At 38.5% G+C, this 19,065-nt stretch overlaps 1 protein-coding gene across 6 annotated transcripts in view; it reads right to left on the bottom strand.

The window, feature by feature from the left end:
- Positions 1–19,065, bottom strand: part of FAM118B (family with sequence similarity 118 member B) — a 44,657-nt gene that overhangs the window by 21,578 nt on the left and 4,014 nt on the right. For 4 of the 6 annotated variants that reach the window (XM_011233859.3, XM_002926454.4, XM_011233861.3 and 1 more), the window contains exons 2-3: positions 7,502–7,571; positions 2,161–2,253 (exon numbers count right to left, since the gene is read on the bottom strand). In XM_011233859.3, the coding sequence (XP_011232161.1) occupies positions 2,161–2,246 (86 nt within the window). In that variant the 5' untranslated portion in view covers positions 2,247–2,253; positions 7,502–7,571. Of the gene's footprint in view, positions 1–2,160; positions 2,254–5,585; positions 5,629–7,501; positions 7,572–19,065 lie in introns of all 6 variants that reach the window. The other 2 variants (XM_011233860.3, XM_019807190.2) reach the window with 2 other exon arrangements.

Here is a 19,065-nt window from a genome sequence, read left to right as displayed (position 1 = left end):
AATGGTATCTCATACAGATTTAAAAAAAAAAGGCATCTATGAAAAATGAACAAAATGCTATAAAAAACGGGTGGGCAAACAGAGTTCTTGGAAATTAAGAAAGTAATGAATAAAAAATTCGTAACACTGGAAGAAAACAGAAAATCTCTGAGAAAGTATAATGATAAAAAAAAGCAATAGAAAACTAGAGTCTTGAAGTACGTGGGTGGCTCAGTAGGTTAAGCATCTGACTTTTGATTTCGGCTCAGGTCATGATCTCAAGGTCATGAGATCAAGCCCCGTGCTGGGCTCTGTGCTGGGCATGGAGCCAGCTTAAGGTTCTCTCTCTCTCGGGACACCTGGGTGGCTCAGTTGGTTAAGGTCTCCCTTTGGCTCAGGTCATGATCCCAGGGTCCTGGGATCAAGCCCCACATCAGGCTCTCTGCTCAGCGGGGAGCCTGTTTCTCCTTCTCCCTCTGCTTGTGCTTTTTGTCAAATAAATAAATAAAATCTTTTTTTTTTTTAAAGATTTTATTTATTTATTCGACAGAGATAGAGACAGCCAGTGAGAGAGGGAACACAAGCAGGGAAAGTGGGAGAGGAAGAAGCAGGCTCTTAGCAGAGGAGCCTGATGTGGGGCTTGATCCCATAACGCTGGGATCACGCCCTGAGCCGAAGGCAGACGCCCAATCGCTGTGCCACCCAGGCGCCCCAAATAAATAAATAAAATCTTAAAAAAAAAAAAGAAAAAAGATTCTCTCTCTCTCTCTCGCCCCCCCACCCGCACTCACACACACTCTTTTTCTCTCTCAAAAAAAAAAAAAAAAAAAAAAAAAAGAAAACTACAGAGTCTTAATGCAGAAGGTCCAACATCTGAATGCCAAGAGTTCTACTACAAAGGCACAATATAGAAAAGACTGTAAAGGAAATTATCGAATAAGAAAAAAAATTTTCCAAAGTGAATTATCAGTAGCCAACTTGGAATGGCCACCTGATATCTAGACTCATATGAAGGTATATCACCGTGAAATTCCAGGTTGCTGAAAATAAAGTAATTATCCTTACAAGCTTCCAATGAAAAAGAAGAGGTCACATCACACAAAGGACTGAGAATCAGCAGAGTCACTATTTTGGAAGGAACACACAGGGGCTAACAGAGACGGAGTAATAATTTCATAACTCTATGGAAAATGATTTCCTATCTAAAATGCTACACTCAGCCAAATCATCAAAAAAAATGGACGAATATGATAAGGACATTTTCAAATGTCTCCAAAAACTCTTATCCTGTGAATCCTTACTAAGGAAACATAATGAGAGTATTTTTCAGCAAAATGAAGGACCACACCAAAAGAGGGCAAGACGATATCCAGGAAAGAGAGAATCCAACACAGGAGAGATGTAAAAGGAATTCTGGGGGTTACAGGAAAGGAAAACAGCAAACATCAGCAATGTAGCAGGCCTGGAGAACGAGTCTAGAGCGGAGGAAGGAAAAATCTATGAAACAATGTAAACTAGTAAATTACTGATGAGTGTCAGCATATCTAAGAGATTTATTCTTCTGTCACAGAGTTTGAAGATAAGCTGATAGGTACATAGAAAGCAAAGCAAACAAAAAAAAAGAGAATCTTTAATAACTTGGAGGAAAAAATGGACAAGGAAGTATAATCAAAACACTGTTAGGCTCAGCTATGAATACTATTAATACGGTCATATATGCAACTATTAAAAAACTGACTTAACCAAAAATTGTGATATAAAACACCAGGGGGATGTGGAAAGAGTGTGTGGTGTGTGTAGGTGGGGGCAACATGTGGGGAGAGGCTCTAGGAGGGCAAGCCTAATCTTCATCTTCCTTAACTGGAAAATAGATAAAACCAAAAGACTAAAAAATAGCAGTATATATACAGTATTTAAAAATATGGATGCAAGTATTAGAAGAAACAGTTATCTCTAGAGAGGGATAAGGCATTATAAGCTTTGAAGTACTGACTTATAAATTAAGCACATTTATGACCTTTTTAAAAATAAAAATTAAATCCAAAATACAAATAATTTTTATATGAAGGTCAATATTAATTTGTGCAAACAACTGGGTTATAGGGCAGTTTTGTTATTTTTTGTCATCTACCATTAGTGGTAATTTACTAAATGTTCCTCGGATTCCCTTCCCTTGTTTACCTGGGCTTTTTGGTGGGGGGTGCGCCATCACTGAAGAATCCAAGAATCTTGTCTATATCAGAGGCCTGGCTCCCTGTAGAAGCCATCCAGTTTCTAAAATAGATTAAACACCACAGACCACAATTAGATCTGTAATATATACCATTCAAAACAGCACACACGTTCAACAGTTTTAATGAGGTGCATACCCTAAAGGTGTTCTAGAGGTATTCCCTCAACAGAGATTCATTAATTAATGAGCATTCCAAACTTAAAGAATTAAATTCATGTAAAAGAAATTAACCTTGAAATTATGACTTTGGTGCTCCATACTGTCATCTTGTTCCTGTTCCGGAAGGCTCCCCCTACCCCCTTCTCCCCAAAACAAAACAAAAATCTATGTCAATTCATGTCAATTATTGGCCATCACTTGTGAAGCCTAAGAACTACCTGCGTTTCTCCCCTGACATAGGCTTGGGAAGACTTAGGGGATGAAAACAATCCATCAATAAGTGTGCTAATAGCTCCCAGTTATCCATTTACTATCAACTAAAGAAATCACTGAGTCTAGAATAGAACAATCAATACTAATTTGCTGATTGTTAGACATTCCTTGTTGCTGAACAACTACATCCTCATAGGCAATGAGGCATGTCTCCCTAGCTGAGCAGAGTGGACTCTGAGACACTGTGATAAATGGGAAAGGTATTATCAAGCAAAGACAAAAAATGACCAATTATGTTCAGGTGATGGGATAACTAGAAAAGTAAGAGAATTACCATGGATTAGAATTATGAGAAGTTTTAATTGCTCAAAATTTTAGTCAACTTGCTAAATCTAGGGACCATTAATCCTAAAGCAGAAATATTTTTGTTTTTTTTAAAAACAGCGATATTTTAAATAGTGTGTACACACACATACACACACATCCAACAAAACACAATACATAGTACCTGAGCTGTGGGTGTTTTATTATTATTTCATTGTCAATGTTCAGAAATAACCAGGGGCGTCAGGGTGGCTCAGTCAAACATCTGACTCTCAGTTTTGGCTCAGGTTGTGAACTTAGGGTCTTGATCTCATGAGTCATGGGACTGAGTCCTGTGTTGGGCTCCACGCTGAGCAGGGAGTCTGCTTGAGGATTCTCTCCCCCTACCCCTCACCCCACACAGCCCCTCTCTCTAAATAAATAAATAAATCTTCAGAAAGAACTGAATTACTACTAATTATTTCAAGTTTACTATTTTAGTAGAAAGCTTTTTCTTTATGTAAACATTTTCTAAAGTTTGCTGAATTAATTTTTCTGGTAAACAGAAGGCTTAGTTCCTTACCCCATATTGCTTCACACACAATGGAATTCTTTAATCATTAGGAAAATAGGAAAGTCAAAATCATAAAGTGAGTTAGGAAGTCGGCCATCTTTCTAGCCAAATCTTTGACTCTGTTGGTGAGAAAGCTGGGGCTCAGAGAAGACACATGAATTACTTAACTCAGTAAGTTGTGCCTTAATAATCATTGGAGATGCCTATTAAACATACGTGTTCTTAAAAATAAGGTCTATCAATTAGCTTAGAAGACAGTACATAGTCTTGTGCTCTAAACTCAAATTACTGAACCAGAATCTCCAGAATCTTCAGAAGAGTCTTATGAGGAGGCAAAAAGGAAACATCCAAATGAAAGGCAACAATTTTTCTACAATCCAGCTATTGTGTTAAATGTAGGACATTTAACACAGGCACACCATCTGCTATTCTCCCTTCATTTACATGTATTCATCATTTACTACAGTCAGTACCATCCCAGTTTGCTAAAAGTTAATCACCATTAAAATATTTCCACTAAGTTTTAATTTATTTAATTTTCTAAAGTCTAGTCTATGCCCTAGATTGGAGAAGTGGTAGAAGAATCTTCCACCGTATGTGGGACAGCCCATTAGCTTGGGGATGGTTTTTAAAAATACACAATGAAAAGTGTGCATGCTTATGCTCTTTCCTTAAACATGGTTCTAAAAGGCCATCATCTGAACAAAGTACACCCATGCAAAAAATACTCCGTATTAAGAAAGATTAAAAAGTAAAAAGGGAAGTAATTTAATGTTTATTAAGTTTTGAAGACAGACATCTTTGGAATTTAGTGCTCAGTTCAGCTACTAAACCAGAGTTTGAACAAACTGTTAGTGCTTACCACATGCCAAATGCTATTTACAAATATTAACTCATGTAATCCCTATAAGCTTATGAAATATCATTATTATCCTATTTTAGAGATGAGAAAAATGAAGGACAGAAAGGCTGGGTAGCATAATTCAAACTAAGGTTGTCTGCCTCCCAAGACCATGGTCTGAACCATTCTACTTATTACAACCTAAAAACGTTCTCCAAATATTAGCATCTCACCTTTTAGTTCATTTGTTTTTAATTTGCAGGCCAAAACTATCAAAAGAGGAAGATCCCCCATTCCAGAAAGATTTACTTGAAATAATTCTGTGTAATGCTTAACAGCTGCTACACGACCAGGTGCTCTGCTGATGTAATCATGAAATCCACTTAAATTCAGAAGCTGAATGAAACAGCTTTTTCTGGTGACAAGTGCTATTTGTTACATACCCCCTACCACCACTAATCTACCTAGACCGGTCCTATCATTTTCTCCTGGAAAATATGCTAGGCCACTTTCGCTGGATTCTAACAGATGGTAAATTCTTGATGTCTAACACCTGAATACTAAACTTTCTTATTTTTCTTCTTTATAGAGTCAACTATTCTGAAGGTCCACTCATTCTACATAATTTAAGAGAATTAAATATGGCCAACAGCTCCTAACAAGTTGTTACTGCAATGTTTTGGGTCCTCTTATTTAGGAACCCAATGAGAAGAAATTCAATATCACCACATTATATTTGATCATATACACATCCTGTTTTGTAACAGGATAACATCTTTCCTTCAGGCTAAAGGATGCCTCATATGCTACAATCTCCCATATACACCCCAGTGGCATCAAAGCATAAACCATATCTTATTTCTTCCAGGGTACTGTTTCAGGAAAAAAAAAAAATCCATTTTAGTGTTTACCCTAAACAACATGCAGTTACTTATAAAAAGCTTCCACACCGATTGTGAACATCTTACAAAGAATTCCTAACATGCATCAACTAGTTCACACATTAACTTCTTCATGTGATCACTATTTGAGCTTTTCATTTTAGTGGGGCTTGCTATGTACAGCAGAGGTGGGAAAAGCTTTTCTGCCATAAGAAGACAAAGGCAATTACCTATGGCAGTGTCTTTGTTCCTATAATTACTGCTAAAGCCACCAAAAAATCCTTCAAGACCAAGAGAGTTCAGCAAAATAAAAGTCAGATATTTGGTAAACTCTGAGAGAAATAACAGCAATCTCATTAAATTCTGTAAGGGCCAAGTCTGCATATAAGAAGGGACACTTACACTGCGAAACCTGTCAGCTTGGCAGGAAATAGAATGCTTCCATCTGGTGAATGAAAGGGAAAAATCAAGGCAAGCGTTTTGGGAAAAATCCATTAAGAAACATGGAAAAGGGACAAGAGGGAAAGGGGGTCGTTATAGGACTGAAATTCAATTCATATAAAATAGATGACGCGTGGATTTGAAAACATTAACGAATCATAGTAGCTCTTGCTTTCCTAGCACCTTGGTGCTGCAATGACAGCAAAATCTGGTTCCTCTTCCGGTTCAAGAATCAGAGTGAGGTCTCTCCCTGTGCTTCCAGTGTGCAGTGTTCAGCTCAAACAACTGGCAAGCCAGAAGGCACTCAGAACACATTTTGGCATATGGGGGGATGGAATAAATCAAAAGGAGAGAAAAGTTCTAATGATGACATTTTTGCCTGGAAATAAAAGATCTACAAACGACTAGCTGAGGAAGTGGAACCTTTCTTGCCTTAAAAGATCAGTTGTATTTATAGCAAGCTTTCCCCCACTCTATTTAAGAAAAAAAGGGGGGTGCCTGAGCCAAAGCATCTGCCTTTGGCTCAGGCCATGAACCCAGGGTCCTGGGATCAAGCCCAGGCCAGGGCTCCCTGCTGAGCAGGGAGTCTGCTTCTCTCTCCCTCTGCCCTTCCCCCTGCTTCTGCTCTCTCTCGCTCTTGCTCTCTCTCTCAAAGAAATAAAATCTTTAAAAAAATAAAATAAAATCCAAAATGGTATCACAATGTACTTAACATGTTTTAAAAAAGAAAATAAGACTGTGACTAGAATAAAGACTGGCTTATTTCTCTACCACAAACACATAAAAGAGTTAACTTCATTTTTTAAGGGAAAAAGATAGTCAACCTCCAACTTGGAAGAAACTAAATCCCTCTAGTTGTGGCTTTTGGACTAATTCCAACACATCTGGTTTTCAACAACTATGGGGGAGGGAGAAAGGAAAAGATACCCAGTATAAAGTACTGTAGAGGCATACTCAACAAGCTTGTTGACAATTAACAAATCAAATGTTTTACTCAGGTAGTTGGTGAATTCAGTTCTATAACGTAGACTGTACCCTTTCCTGTCAGTCTATAAAACAAATTTTCCATTTTCTTCCTTCTAACACACACACAGATGAAACTGATACAGAGGCATTACATCTACACGTGCTAGGGCTGGATTCCTCCGTGTAGCCCAGTCTTGAAGCATTTCCTGTACCTCCGGTTAACTCAGTTTGCTCTTACTTCTGTATCTAAACTTTTTTTTTTTTTTAAGATTTTATTTATTTATTTTGACAGAGAGAGACAGCCAGCAAGAGAGGGAACACAAGCAGGGGGAGTGGGAAAGGAAGAAGCAGGCTCCCATCGGAGAAGCCTGATGTGGGGCTCGATCCCAGAAGGCCAGGATCACGCCCTGAGCCAAAGGCAGACGCCCAACGACTGCGCCACCCAGGCACCCCTCTTACTTCTGTATCTAAATTGTATGGGCCTGACATCCTGTATGTCCTGTCAGATAAGATCTGCATCACACCTACTTCCTGAAAATCTGCTGTAACGTAGCCACTGATAAAGAGCCAGAGGGATACTCCTGTCTCTTGGTATTTTACCAGCAAACACTGACCCATATATGAGCAATATCTAAATGACCTCATCAGAGGTAGGTTTCTAAAAGACTTCAAAGAATGAGAGGTTTGCCCCAAATTCTAGAAAGTCTTTTAATTCAAGTCCTAAGATCAACCACATTGGTATTCCAGGCTAGAGAGCTCAGATGTTGTTTATAGATCAGTTATTTTCAATGATAAAACCAAAGGAACACATCACATATAGGGAACAAAATTGTTTCAAGAAGGAATAGTAAGACATCCAAATAAAAATTTCATTTGAATTAGAAGTTGTTGACTGAAGTTGATGATTTTACCGTGCAAAGAATGGTAACTTCCTTCTTTGTCACTGCTTTCCCTCCTGTGAAGCTTCTGAGAAGGTATACCCTGAAAACAATGACACATGATGCTAAGGAAGGAGACTTTAATAAAATATCTTCCATGTATCAAGTAGTACAATCACACAATTTCATCGCAAATGACACAGGGTATTCAGTGAAAATGAGATTAAATAAATCTTCAAGGGCAAGATTTTATGTTCTAGGGAGTCCTTGAAAACTACATCCCTCCTCTGAAGACAGTGAGGGTTACATATAGCAATACTGTCAAGGGCTTACTTTTCAGGCCAAAAGAGCACACACAACGCTGCTGCATACAAATGCAGATTCACCCAAGTTCAGGAGATCCCAGAAGATCTCATCATTACAGACGATCTCTCTGACTTCAAATCTGACCAGGCTTAAAGAAGGGAAGACTTTTCTATCATAACAAAAATAAAAATGTTTATTAAGAATATCCCACCTAATTTCCACCCCTTTTCACTTTCTTGAGGATTTCTGAATCAAACACTACTGAATTTGACAATTTAACTTAAAGCTTGGCAAATGTTATGATCAAAAACTGTAAGTTTACCTGAATCACCAGTGATTAAGTGAACTCACAGTCAACCTGAGGTGAAACACCTCAGAGGTCCCTACACTGTGGCCATGGAATCCAACCCCATTAAACAGCAAAACCAAGGACAGAACATAAGATACAAAGTAGATTTGTTTTACAATTATTCTTAGAGTTAACTAAAAGGAAAATAAAATGTTCTTCATTAAGATAAACAAAAAGAAATCACTCAAGTCCAATTTATTCATTACTTTCAAGTTCATGTTCAAGTGCATAGTTACCTTAAACAGATATAACAGATAAAAAAATAACTGAATAGACACCCATCTTAGGTTCTTAATTATGTTTAAAACTCAGTTATCACAATACCCAATAAAGAGTGACTAACAATAAACTTGCTTTGAGTGTATTCAATTTCTTTTAATCTTGTCATATAACAGCTATAATGTCTACTAAATGTTAGGTTCTTAAACTTCCCACTTAGAATGGCAACGGAGGGGCGCCTGGGTGGCTCAGTCGGTTAAGTGTCTGACTCTTGATTTCGGCTCAGGTAGTGACCTCGGGATCATAGGATCGAGCCCCACATAGGGCTCTGCGCCCCACAGAGAGTCTGCTTGGGATTCTCTCTCTTTCTCTCCCTCTGTACCTCCCAACTGTGTGCACACATTTTGATAAATAAATAAATCTTAAAAAAAAAATGCCGATGGAACTGGAGGCTTAAAGGGGTGGCAGTACTCTGAAATCTATAAAACACTGATGAAAAGAATTCAAGGTGATGCCAAAAAAAAAAAAGAAAGATATTCCATGCTCAAGTTGGAAGAATAAATATTATTAAAATGTCTATACTACCTAAAGCAATCTAAAGATTTAATGCAACCCTATCAAAATACCAACTGCAATTTTCACAGAACTAGAACAAACAATCCTAAAATGTGTATGGAACCACAAAAGACTCGAATAGCCAAAGCAATCTTGAAAAAGAAAAACAAAACTGGAGATACCACAATTCCAGATTTCAAGTTATAATATAAAGCAGTAGTAATTAAAACAGTATGGTATGCACAAATACAGACACACAGATCAATGAAATAGAACAGAAAACCCAGAAATAAACCCACAATTATACAGTCAATTAATCTTTGACAAAGGAGGAATGAATATATTATGGGGAAAAGTCATCAATAAATAGTGTTGGAAAAACTGACATACACATGCAAAAGAGTGAAACTGGACCACTTTCTTTCACCATTCACAAAAATAAATTCAAAATGGATTAAAGACATAAATCTGAGACCTGAAACTGTAAAAATCCTAGAAGAGAACACAGGCAGTAATCTCTTGGACACTGGCTGTAACATTTTTCTAGCTATGTCTCTTGAGGTAAAGGAAACAAAAGCAAAAATAAATATTGGGATACATTAGAATAAAAAGTTTCTGCACAACAAAGGAAAAAGTCAACAAACCTAAAAGGCAACCTACTGAATATGAGAAGATATTTGCAAATGACATGTCTGAAAAAGGATTAAAATCCAAAATATATAAAGAACTGCTACTGCTACAACTCAACACCCAAAAAACAATCCAATTAAAAATGGGCAAAAACATGAACAGACACTTCTCCAAAGAAGACACACAGATGGCTAACAGACACATTGAAGATGCTCAGCATCACTCATCATCAGGAAAACATAAATCAAAACTACAATGAGATAATCACCTCACACCTGTCAGAATGGCTAAACTCAAAAACACAAGTAACAACAAGTGTTGGTGAGGATATGGAGAAAAAGGAACTGCCTTGCACTGTTGGTGGAAATGCAAACTGCTGCAGCCATTGTGGAAAACAGTATGGAGGTTCCTCAAAAAATTAAAAAATAGAGCTACCCTAGGATCCAGTAATCGCAGTACTGAGTATTTATCCAAAGAATACAAAAACACTAATTCAAAGGGATACATGCACCCCTATATTTACTGCAGCATTATTTACACCAGCCATCTATGAAAGCAGCCCAAGTGTCCATCAATAATTGAACTGATGAAGAAGTGGTATGTACATACAGTGGAATATTATTCAGCCATAAAAAAGAATGAAATCTTGCCATTTGCAACAACACGGATAGAGCTAGAGAGTATAATGCTAAGCAAGATAAGTTAGTAAAAAAAGGCAAATATCAAAAGATTTCACTCATGTGTAATTTAAAAAACAAAACTAAGAAGCAAAGGGGGGGGAAAGAGAGACAAACCAAGAAGCAGACTTTTTTTTTTTTTTTTTTAAAGTAGGCTCCATGCCCAGTATGGAGTCCAACATGGGGCTTGAACTTACAACCCTGATATCAAGACCTGAGCTGAGATCAAGAGTCAGATGCTTAACTAAATGACCCAACTAGGCACTCCCAAAGACTCTTAACTATAGAGAAACAACTGATGGTACCCAGAGGGGAAGAGGGTGAGAAGGAAGGGTAAAATAGGGAATAAGGATTAAAGAGTACACTTATCATGATGAAAAAAATTCTACATAAAAGTGGACCCATGCAGTTCAAACCTATTATTCAAAGGTCAACTAGAATGTTTTGCTTCAGAAAGTCAAAGACCCATGCTTCTGAGCATTCTCTTTAGTGGTCTTACTTCAACTTCAACCTCGTGGGAAACTAGGCTAGAAACGATGAACAGCAATTCACAGATAGGACTCAAATATAAAAAACAACCATGACAAATTGCTAAAGGAATTGATAAGAAAGAAGGTTAAGAAATTTAAAAAGATACTCAATGAAAAATAAAATTCAGAAACATGGGAAAAGATTATGGCAAGTACGGCTGGAACAACTCTAGTGATTGCAGTAGATAAATTGGTTCTTTATAAAGCACACTGTACATCTGATACCAAGGGCACTGAATACATATACCAATGTAAAATACCTGATATGCATGGGACTTAGGTAATACTCTACTAGATTGTCATTGATTAGGGCCTTATGAATGTAGTGTGATGATTTAGACTGGAAACTTAAGAAACACAAGGAAAACTTCACAGAGTCAAAAAACAAAAAATTAGACCACCCGATTAAAAATGCTGAAAGGATTTAGAGCTACTGAGTTTGAAAGAAATCAGGGAAGTAAACAAAACCTGCTCTAAAAGGGCAGTTTCGGGGCGCCTGGGTGGCACAGCGGTTAAGCGTCTGCCTTCAGCTCAGGGCGTGATCCCGGCGTTATNGGGCAGTTTCCCCCTGACTAAGCCCAATCCTCAACACCATCACTGCTCCTTTTAGAGACAAGTACATTTGGCACCCCTGCCATCCTTTGCTATAAAACAAAGGCTTTAGGCTTTCGACCTGGAGACCTATAAACTGGAATGGTAAAATTTCAGTTTTTACTAAATGCTAGGTCTTAAGAGCATGTGATCTAACATGAAAAAGAGATTGTTGTATGTTTAGCTGCCCTATGAAATGAACTTAAATTTTGTGTTACTTTGGAATTACCTAATTCAAGACATGAGTCTAGGTTTTCATCAATTACCATCCATAGAACATTCACAGGATGGAAATTCTTAGCCCTATTATTCATGTATTTTGGCTTATGAACTTTTTTGAAATTGACTGAGGAGAAACTCGTTCCTAGAAAGCCAAGGAACTCCGTCCCTCCCTCTGACACATTAGCCTCTTTCCTGGTACTCAAACAGGCCTGGTACACTGGTCTAGGGGCTCTTCTTTGTATCGATTATTCTGCTTGGTATGCTCTTCCCAAGTTTCAAGTTTTTGCTCAAATCATACCATTTCCATGATGCTATGCTGACCACCCTACTTAAAACTGTAATCTCTCCACTTAATGCATTAACTGCTCTACTTTTTAAAGATTTTATTTATTTACAGAGAGAGTGGGCATGAGCAGGGAGAAAGGTAGACGGAGAAGGAGAGAATCCCAAGCAGACTTGGCACTAAGCGCAGAGCCCGATGTAGGGCTCAATCCCACAACCCTGAGATCATGACCTAAGCCGCAACCGAGAGTCAGATGCTCAACTGACTAAGCCACCCAGGCTCCCCCTAACCGCTTTACTTTTTATTTCAAACCCCATACCACTCTCTAGCATACTAATTATATTTATGAAAAGCTTAATAAATATGCTAATTATGTTTATTATTTGTCATCTGTCTGCCTCCTCCCACGGGGAAGTAAGCTTTTCAAAGGTAGGAATCTTTGTTTAGTTCACACTATATCCCAAGATACTACAACAGTACCTGGCACAAGGTAGGCATTCAGATATTTACTGAGTGAACTAACTCAAATCCGAAATGCTGCTCATGATGGAATTACAAGAAAGAATTCCTGTATTACAGACAACGCATTTCCTGCTAAAAGAAATACCCCATTAATGCTTTTAACGTAGCAAAAACCATGAAAGACCCTTTCTTTTTTCAATGACTCCACATTCCTGTGAACATTGTGTACACAGTAAATCAACAATCAGACTGTCATTTTCCAGATATGGCAATGATCATAAGTCAGTGACGGTAATCCGATTCTAGCAGGCAAAAGGATTTCAGACTTTAGGTTTCAAGACTATCTTCTGACACTAACTGAACCTTTTTTATATATAAATCATTTTATTTTTGTAACTCAAGTTTCTGACATCTAAGATGTAAATTGATTCATAAAGGTAGATTCTTAAGGCAAGAACTCTTTCCTGGCAAATGACTCAAGGACATCAGTATTTCGGGCTAAGAAATCAGTTTCTGCATTTTATATATTAAATCTATCTAAAGTGCTTTACACATGACTAGAGAAGAAGAAAATCTTATGTAGCAGCAAAAGGGATTTCAAAACACAAATTGGATTAAGTCACAGTTTAAAGCCATTCAATGGCTTCTCACTGTGGTAAATAAATCTAAACTCCTCACATCATGGCTACAAGACCCAGCCTGACCTGACACCTGCAAGTCCTCTTTATAACATCCCATCCACCCCTCTCCTTCATTCACCAGGCTCTAGAGCCACACAGGACACACAGACTTGCCCAGCTCACACACAGAACATGGCTTAGGGTGGTATATTCTCCCAAGTATTTCTGCCTACCTCCCACCCTTGAAGCCTCAGCTTACATGTTACCTCACGGAGTCTGCTTATCCACCCCCCTCAACCCCATTGATACTTCAGCTCCTTATCTGCATCTCTTAACACCTGGAATGATTGGCCTCTCACATAAGAATAAAAGCTCTTTTAGGACAAGTACAGTCTGTGGTATTTATCATCCTATCCCCAGCCTCTAGCACAATCTCTGTTATACAGTAAGGATCTATATAGCACAGTAAATGCTCACATATACGCTGACTGAATGAGTATATACCTACTATTAGTTAATTTGAGGTCTAAGAGATCAAATGACACTTAATTGTATAAGCTGTAAACACAGGGTGAGTGGGTCAAGCCGTAGGGCTGCATCTTTCACACCGAAAAAATGCCTGCTGTGACTGATCCCCATCGCCCACTTGTTTAAGGCTAAGGTTCAGTGCTACAAATAAAATTCTCAATCGCTTTGGAAATCCTCATCTTTTGGTTTTCTCCTTCCCCACCACAAGAAAAGAAACTAAGATTACATAGTATTTTTGTGAAAAGCCGATAGATTTGCTTTATAAAACAAAGCTATGTGTACTTAATTCTGTCCACTTCTGGGGCGACTGGGTGGCTCAGTCAGTGAAGTGTCTGCCCCCCCCCATCCTGGGTCTGGATCCAGGGGTCCTGGGATCAAGCCCTGCACCACATCGGGCACCCGCTCAGCGGAGAGCCTGCTTCTCCCTCTCCAGGCCCCCTGCTTGTGCGCTCGCTCTCTTGCTCTCTCAAATAAATAAAATCTTAAAGAAAAAAAATTCTGTCCACTTCTATTCCATAGTTTTCCTTTGGCCTGATCATGACTACATTATGCATATGCTTACAGAGTTTAGAATGATAGGACTGTATTAGTCCCAGATTGTTGAGTTTTCACATTCAAATATCCATTAAATGCCAGGCACTATGCTAACCGTATTACTATTACCACATCCACCTCACCTCCACCAAACACTGTATCGTATTTGCAATGAGCCGGGCACTGCTGTCTACACTTCACAAATGTTCACTCTTCTATGAAGTAGACACTATTATCATCACATAAAACAGATATCATAGGTAATGGAACTGAGGCACAGAGATGTTAAATAATTTGCTATAGGTCACACAGCTATTAACGCACTAGCTATTAATACACTGGGAGGCTGACTGGGAGTCCACACTGTGAAGACACAATGCAATCCTGTCTCACCAAAGATGACTAAGATCATACCCTGAAGGGCCATGCCTTTAAAAAGTCTCCACCTTTTAGGGGAAATAGAACTGTAAACAAATATGTTTAACACATTTGTGCTAAGCTTAATATACTTGTATGAGGTACAGGAAAGATTAACAATTGCGCTCAAGGAAGATCAAGAAAAGCTTTATGGGATACCATAAAGATACCAGATACCACCACGGCAAAATTCAGTGAAATAATTAGTATTTATCTTCCTTTAGGTCTTGGAAGCATCTGATACTTCACTCTGTTCTCTTCTGGATGATGTATTTTCCGGATTTTCCTCCTGTCCCTCTAGGGGAAGCTCTTCTTCCTCTGTTCAGTCCCTAAATATTGAGGGTCCTCAGCAAACTGCTTTAGGCTCTCTGTCCAGTCACTTCACATATTCCCTCCCTGCCACCTCCAGCTACTCCACTGGCTTAAAATACCAACTAAATGCTAAGGACTCCCTTATCTCAATCTTCAGCTCAGACCTCTCCTGTGTTTCAGACCCAGGAGATACCTGGATTACACAGCCCTTCACAACTCAACGGTACTTTCAAACATACTTCAAACTTAAAGGTCAAAAAACAGTTCAACAATCTGTTCCTTATCATGTGTTGTTAGGTCTCTGACCAGCAGAAATAATCTCTGGGTCATAGGGTTATAGGTGATTATTTCCCTTTTTCTGTTTCAAGCACCAACATGAGTATTCATTGATTTTACAAGAACGGTCATTTACTTTAGGAATGTACTTGTAAGTCAATTTCAATAATCCTTAAGAGCAAGAGAATGGTGGATGAAAGGCAACTCAGGAAAGTGGTTTAAGCTTGTAACCTTAGTCTAGTTTGATATTCTTTCCAGGATATTTGCTTTTTTCTAATAAAAATTAACTGAAAAATATTCTCTTTGTCCGGGAAATGAACTGAGAGAGGAAAGCATTATTTAGATCTGGAATCTGAAAGCTAAAAAAAAGGAGGTATGATCTGCCACAGAGGCCATGACAACAACTAGAAAGATCAGGCTAAGTTAGAAGGAACAGCTTTAAAAGCATTGCTTTGCTGAGCAGGTAGCCTCAGTCTCAAAAAGTAGCCAGTAAAAATAACTGAGGAAAGAAACAGGTGAGAGGAAAAACAGGTTAGAAGACCTAAAAACATACTTTGTTAAAGAGTGAAGGAGGTCAGCGCAAGACGGAGGGAGGAGCTGGAGGGAGCAGCAACGGAGGGTGGAGCCCAAAAGACAGGGACACTTTATCAGGGAAATGAAGGCACCTCCCCTCCTGGACTAGCAAAGGAAAAGGCCCCGGGAGGCCCTGCTGGAAATACGTCATGTACAGAAAAGTACAAAGAGCAAAAGAAAACCACCCTGTAATCCCGCCTGGTGATAACGATATTTTGGTTTCAGTGGAGAAAAGCAGTTTTCAAGAGAAACTCATGGAAGAAGTACAAGCACGCTGGTTTCACGCTCATTAATTCAGAAAACTGTATTTGTTAGCTTGCCCCTGTTTTACACTAAATTTTCTGTATTACATATAAGCCCCTCTTTTCATTTTTTTCTTTCAACTTTTCTTCCTTCATCTTAGTAAAATTAACTTTTAACAGTATTCAAATAGCTTGTAGATTCATCAAAAGGTCTGCAGTAGATGTTTCCACAGTCCAATAAAGAAAGCAGCAGTGCATTCTAGCGCCTGAGGCCAGTGAGGAAATCAGGGTGAATGTGACCATGGAGGGAGTGAGCAGACAGCTAGACCCTCTCCAGCCCTGGCGGACACGGCTTAATGGGATCTATAAAACTGTGGGGTGAAGCACTAAGTTCTCATTACATGCAGGGGCTTGCCATTACTTGGGGGTTGACATTCATTCCGGAAATAGATTACATAAAGCTGCTGCAATGCAGAGAGCAAAAACTGAAGAACTTCAATGGGTCCTCTCTGAAGCTATCATATCCATATAACAAGAATGGATATTATGAAAAAGGATCAAAGAGAGAGAAAAGAGGGGAGGGGGTGGAAATCAAAGAACTAGGAGAAGAAAATGTCCCAGAACAGAAGGACATTACTTTCCAGAATGAAAGGGTCCGCTGAGAACCCAGAACAATGGATGAGGAAAAACCCATTCCATGGTACACCATTAAGAAAGTCCGGAACACCAGGGATAGAATATTCTCAAAGCTTCCAGTGAGAGAAAAGAAAAAAACCAAACCAACAAAACAAGGTCTCATAAAAAAGGATTTGATTGCTACGTCTCTAGGGCAATTATAGATAACAGACAGTACAACCAAGCCTTCAAAATTCTGAGGGAAAATTATTTTCAACCTACAATTAGGTAACATTTCCAAACTATCAGGCGAGTTTGGTGACATTCAAATACTTCTTAGGAAATAAAGAGGTAAGCCAAGAAATGGGACCTGAGTGACAGCCCAGGAGGAGAGGGAAGGGCAAGGGCAGTTCCTGAATGATACCTGGATAGTTCCATCAGAAACATCAAGTGACACATCTGAGCTCATAGAAAATGTTACTGACAAGAATGTGACAATTATGTTGGAGTATCTGGGAAAAAATTAACAGTATGTAAGTATGTGAAAAAAACAGTCAAAGGTCAACCTAAACACAAGAGCGGAGCTGAGACAGATCATCTAACTCAACAGGCCAAACACTTGGGGGGAGGAAAAAAGCAAGAAATAACATATCAAATGATTCAGAAATATGCAGATAATGCCTGAGGAAAGAGCAAAATAACTGAGTGCCTGCCTCTAAAGAATGAAATTATGACGTGGGGAGAATGGAGGGACTGGCTTTTCTCAACCCTCCTTTCATTTAGCACTATCTGACTCTTTAAACCATTCATGGGAATTACTTTAGTAAAAAACAAAATAGAAAGGAAAAAATAGCAACATTTAAAACTGGCCATTTTTCTCTCTACATTCTTCAGTAACCATACCTTTTTTCTAGTTTATCCATAAACAAAAGAACTTTTAGCCCGAGGCCTTGTTGAGCAGGAAGGAGGGAGGACCATAGATTCCTGAGTTTTTTAACTCAACATTTTCCTGAATCAAAATTTCTAGAGGAGGGATCTGTAGACTGAAAAGTATGATGGTAGTTCTTACCATCAACCAAGTTGGGGAAATGCTGCCTAGTACATGGGAATCAGTGAACTCAAGCGTGGATTTGGTTTTCTAACTCAGTTAACAGTGCAGCTCTCCTATTAACAGCTAGTGGAGGCTATTTTCATTAACCCAACAATATCATTAGAGTAAAACTCTTACAGCATATTCCAATCATTAACAACTCAAACACACACCAACAATCTAATCTTTAACATACTGTTGTTCAAATTTTCAAATGTAGAAAATAGGTTTATTCAACTTAAGCAACTATCTGTTGCAAATACCTTCTTGAATTTCTCTAGAGATCCTGATATCCTCTTGCTTTAATCCAACTACATGGCTGAACAGTCCCTCAATTTCCCATTGTTCATATTCTAGAAACGTGGTTTTCCATGTTCACCCTTTCAATGTATATTCCTTTTCCTTAAGATACTTAGCTCATCTTCATTTATATAAACGCCACAAAATACACAATTCTTCACAGTCTGGAAAATGCTCTAATGGAATGACCTTATTCTAACTTATAACCATGAAATGTTAATAACTTGAGTACCTTCTACATGCTAGGCATCCCATATATTGATTTTGTTGCTCATTGCAACAATATTATTAGATATTATTAATTCTGCAACACATGGAAAACGGAGGCTGAGAATAAATGCTTGTAAATGACAAAGCCTGGTGCAAACCTCAGTGTTTTCAAAGCTCATGCTCTAAAAATACCACGCTGCCTGACTTCTAGCAAGCACTGGAATTTCAGAAATCATCTAATTGTTCACCACACCTGCTTTTTGGGGCGAGAAATTTAAGGTCCAAAACGCTGAAGTGAATCACCGAAGTGGCAGAATTAGATTAAATTCCATATCTCTGATTCTTACTCTATTTAAGACTTATTTAACAAATCTATGAACCTGGTGCTATACTGGTATGCAGGACATACCTAATATTTTTTGAGCCTTAACTACGTGCTAAGTTCTACATAAGAGCTTTAACCTGCATGAACTCACTGAATCCTTACAGTAGTCCTAAAGTAGATACTATCCACATGTCACAGGACAAAGAACTTTTAAGTGAGAGAGGTTAAGTAACTGGAACAAGGCTACACAGCCAGCAGGTTGCATGGCCAGGATTTTGAAACCATCTTTCTGACTCCAAAGTGCAAGCTCTAAGCCAGTGTGCTCTGAGCATCCTTAAGGTACACGCTGCATGTCCCTTCTGAATGCCCACAGTTTATTTTTCTAATTCAGAGAGCATGCATGATGTGTGGACTTTTCTCGAATCCCGATGCAAACAAATTAACTATTTAAAAAAAGGGAGACCAATCGGAAAATTTGTCAACCGACTGCTTGCTTAGTGATACTAAGAAAGGTGTGACAATGGTATTGCGGTTTTGTTAAAAACCAGTCCTTATCTTTTACAGACACATACTGAAGTGTTTACAGATGGCTCAACATCTGTTGGGGGTGGGGTGTAGAACAAGAGTGGCCCTGTGTTGGTTGGTTGTAGAAGCTGGCTGATGGAAACAGGGGTTCATTTTCTCTGCTTCTATAAATGTTTGAAATTTACAATTAAGAAAAAAAATGCATG

The sequence above is a fragment of the Ailuropoda melanoleuca genome, chromosome 8 (genome assembly GCF_002007445.2).
Source record: "Ailuropoda melanoleuca isolate Jingjing chromosome 8, ASM200744v2, whole genome shotgun sequence".
In the NCBI taxonomy this organism is placed as follows: domain Eukaryota; kingdom Metazoa; phylum Chordata; class Mammalia; order Carnivora; family Ursidae; genus Ailuropoda; species Ailuropoda melanoleuca.
Note: the sequence above shows the minus strand (reverse complement) of the source record. Positions and strands in the feature narration are given on the sequence as shown.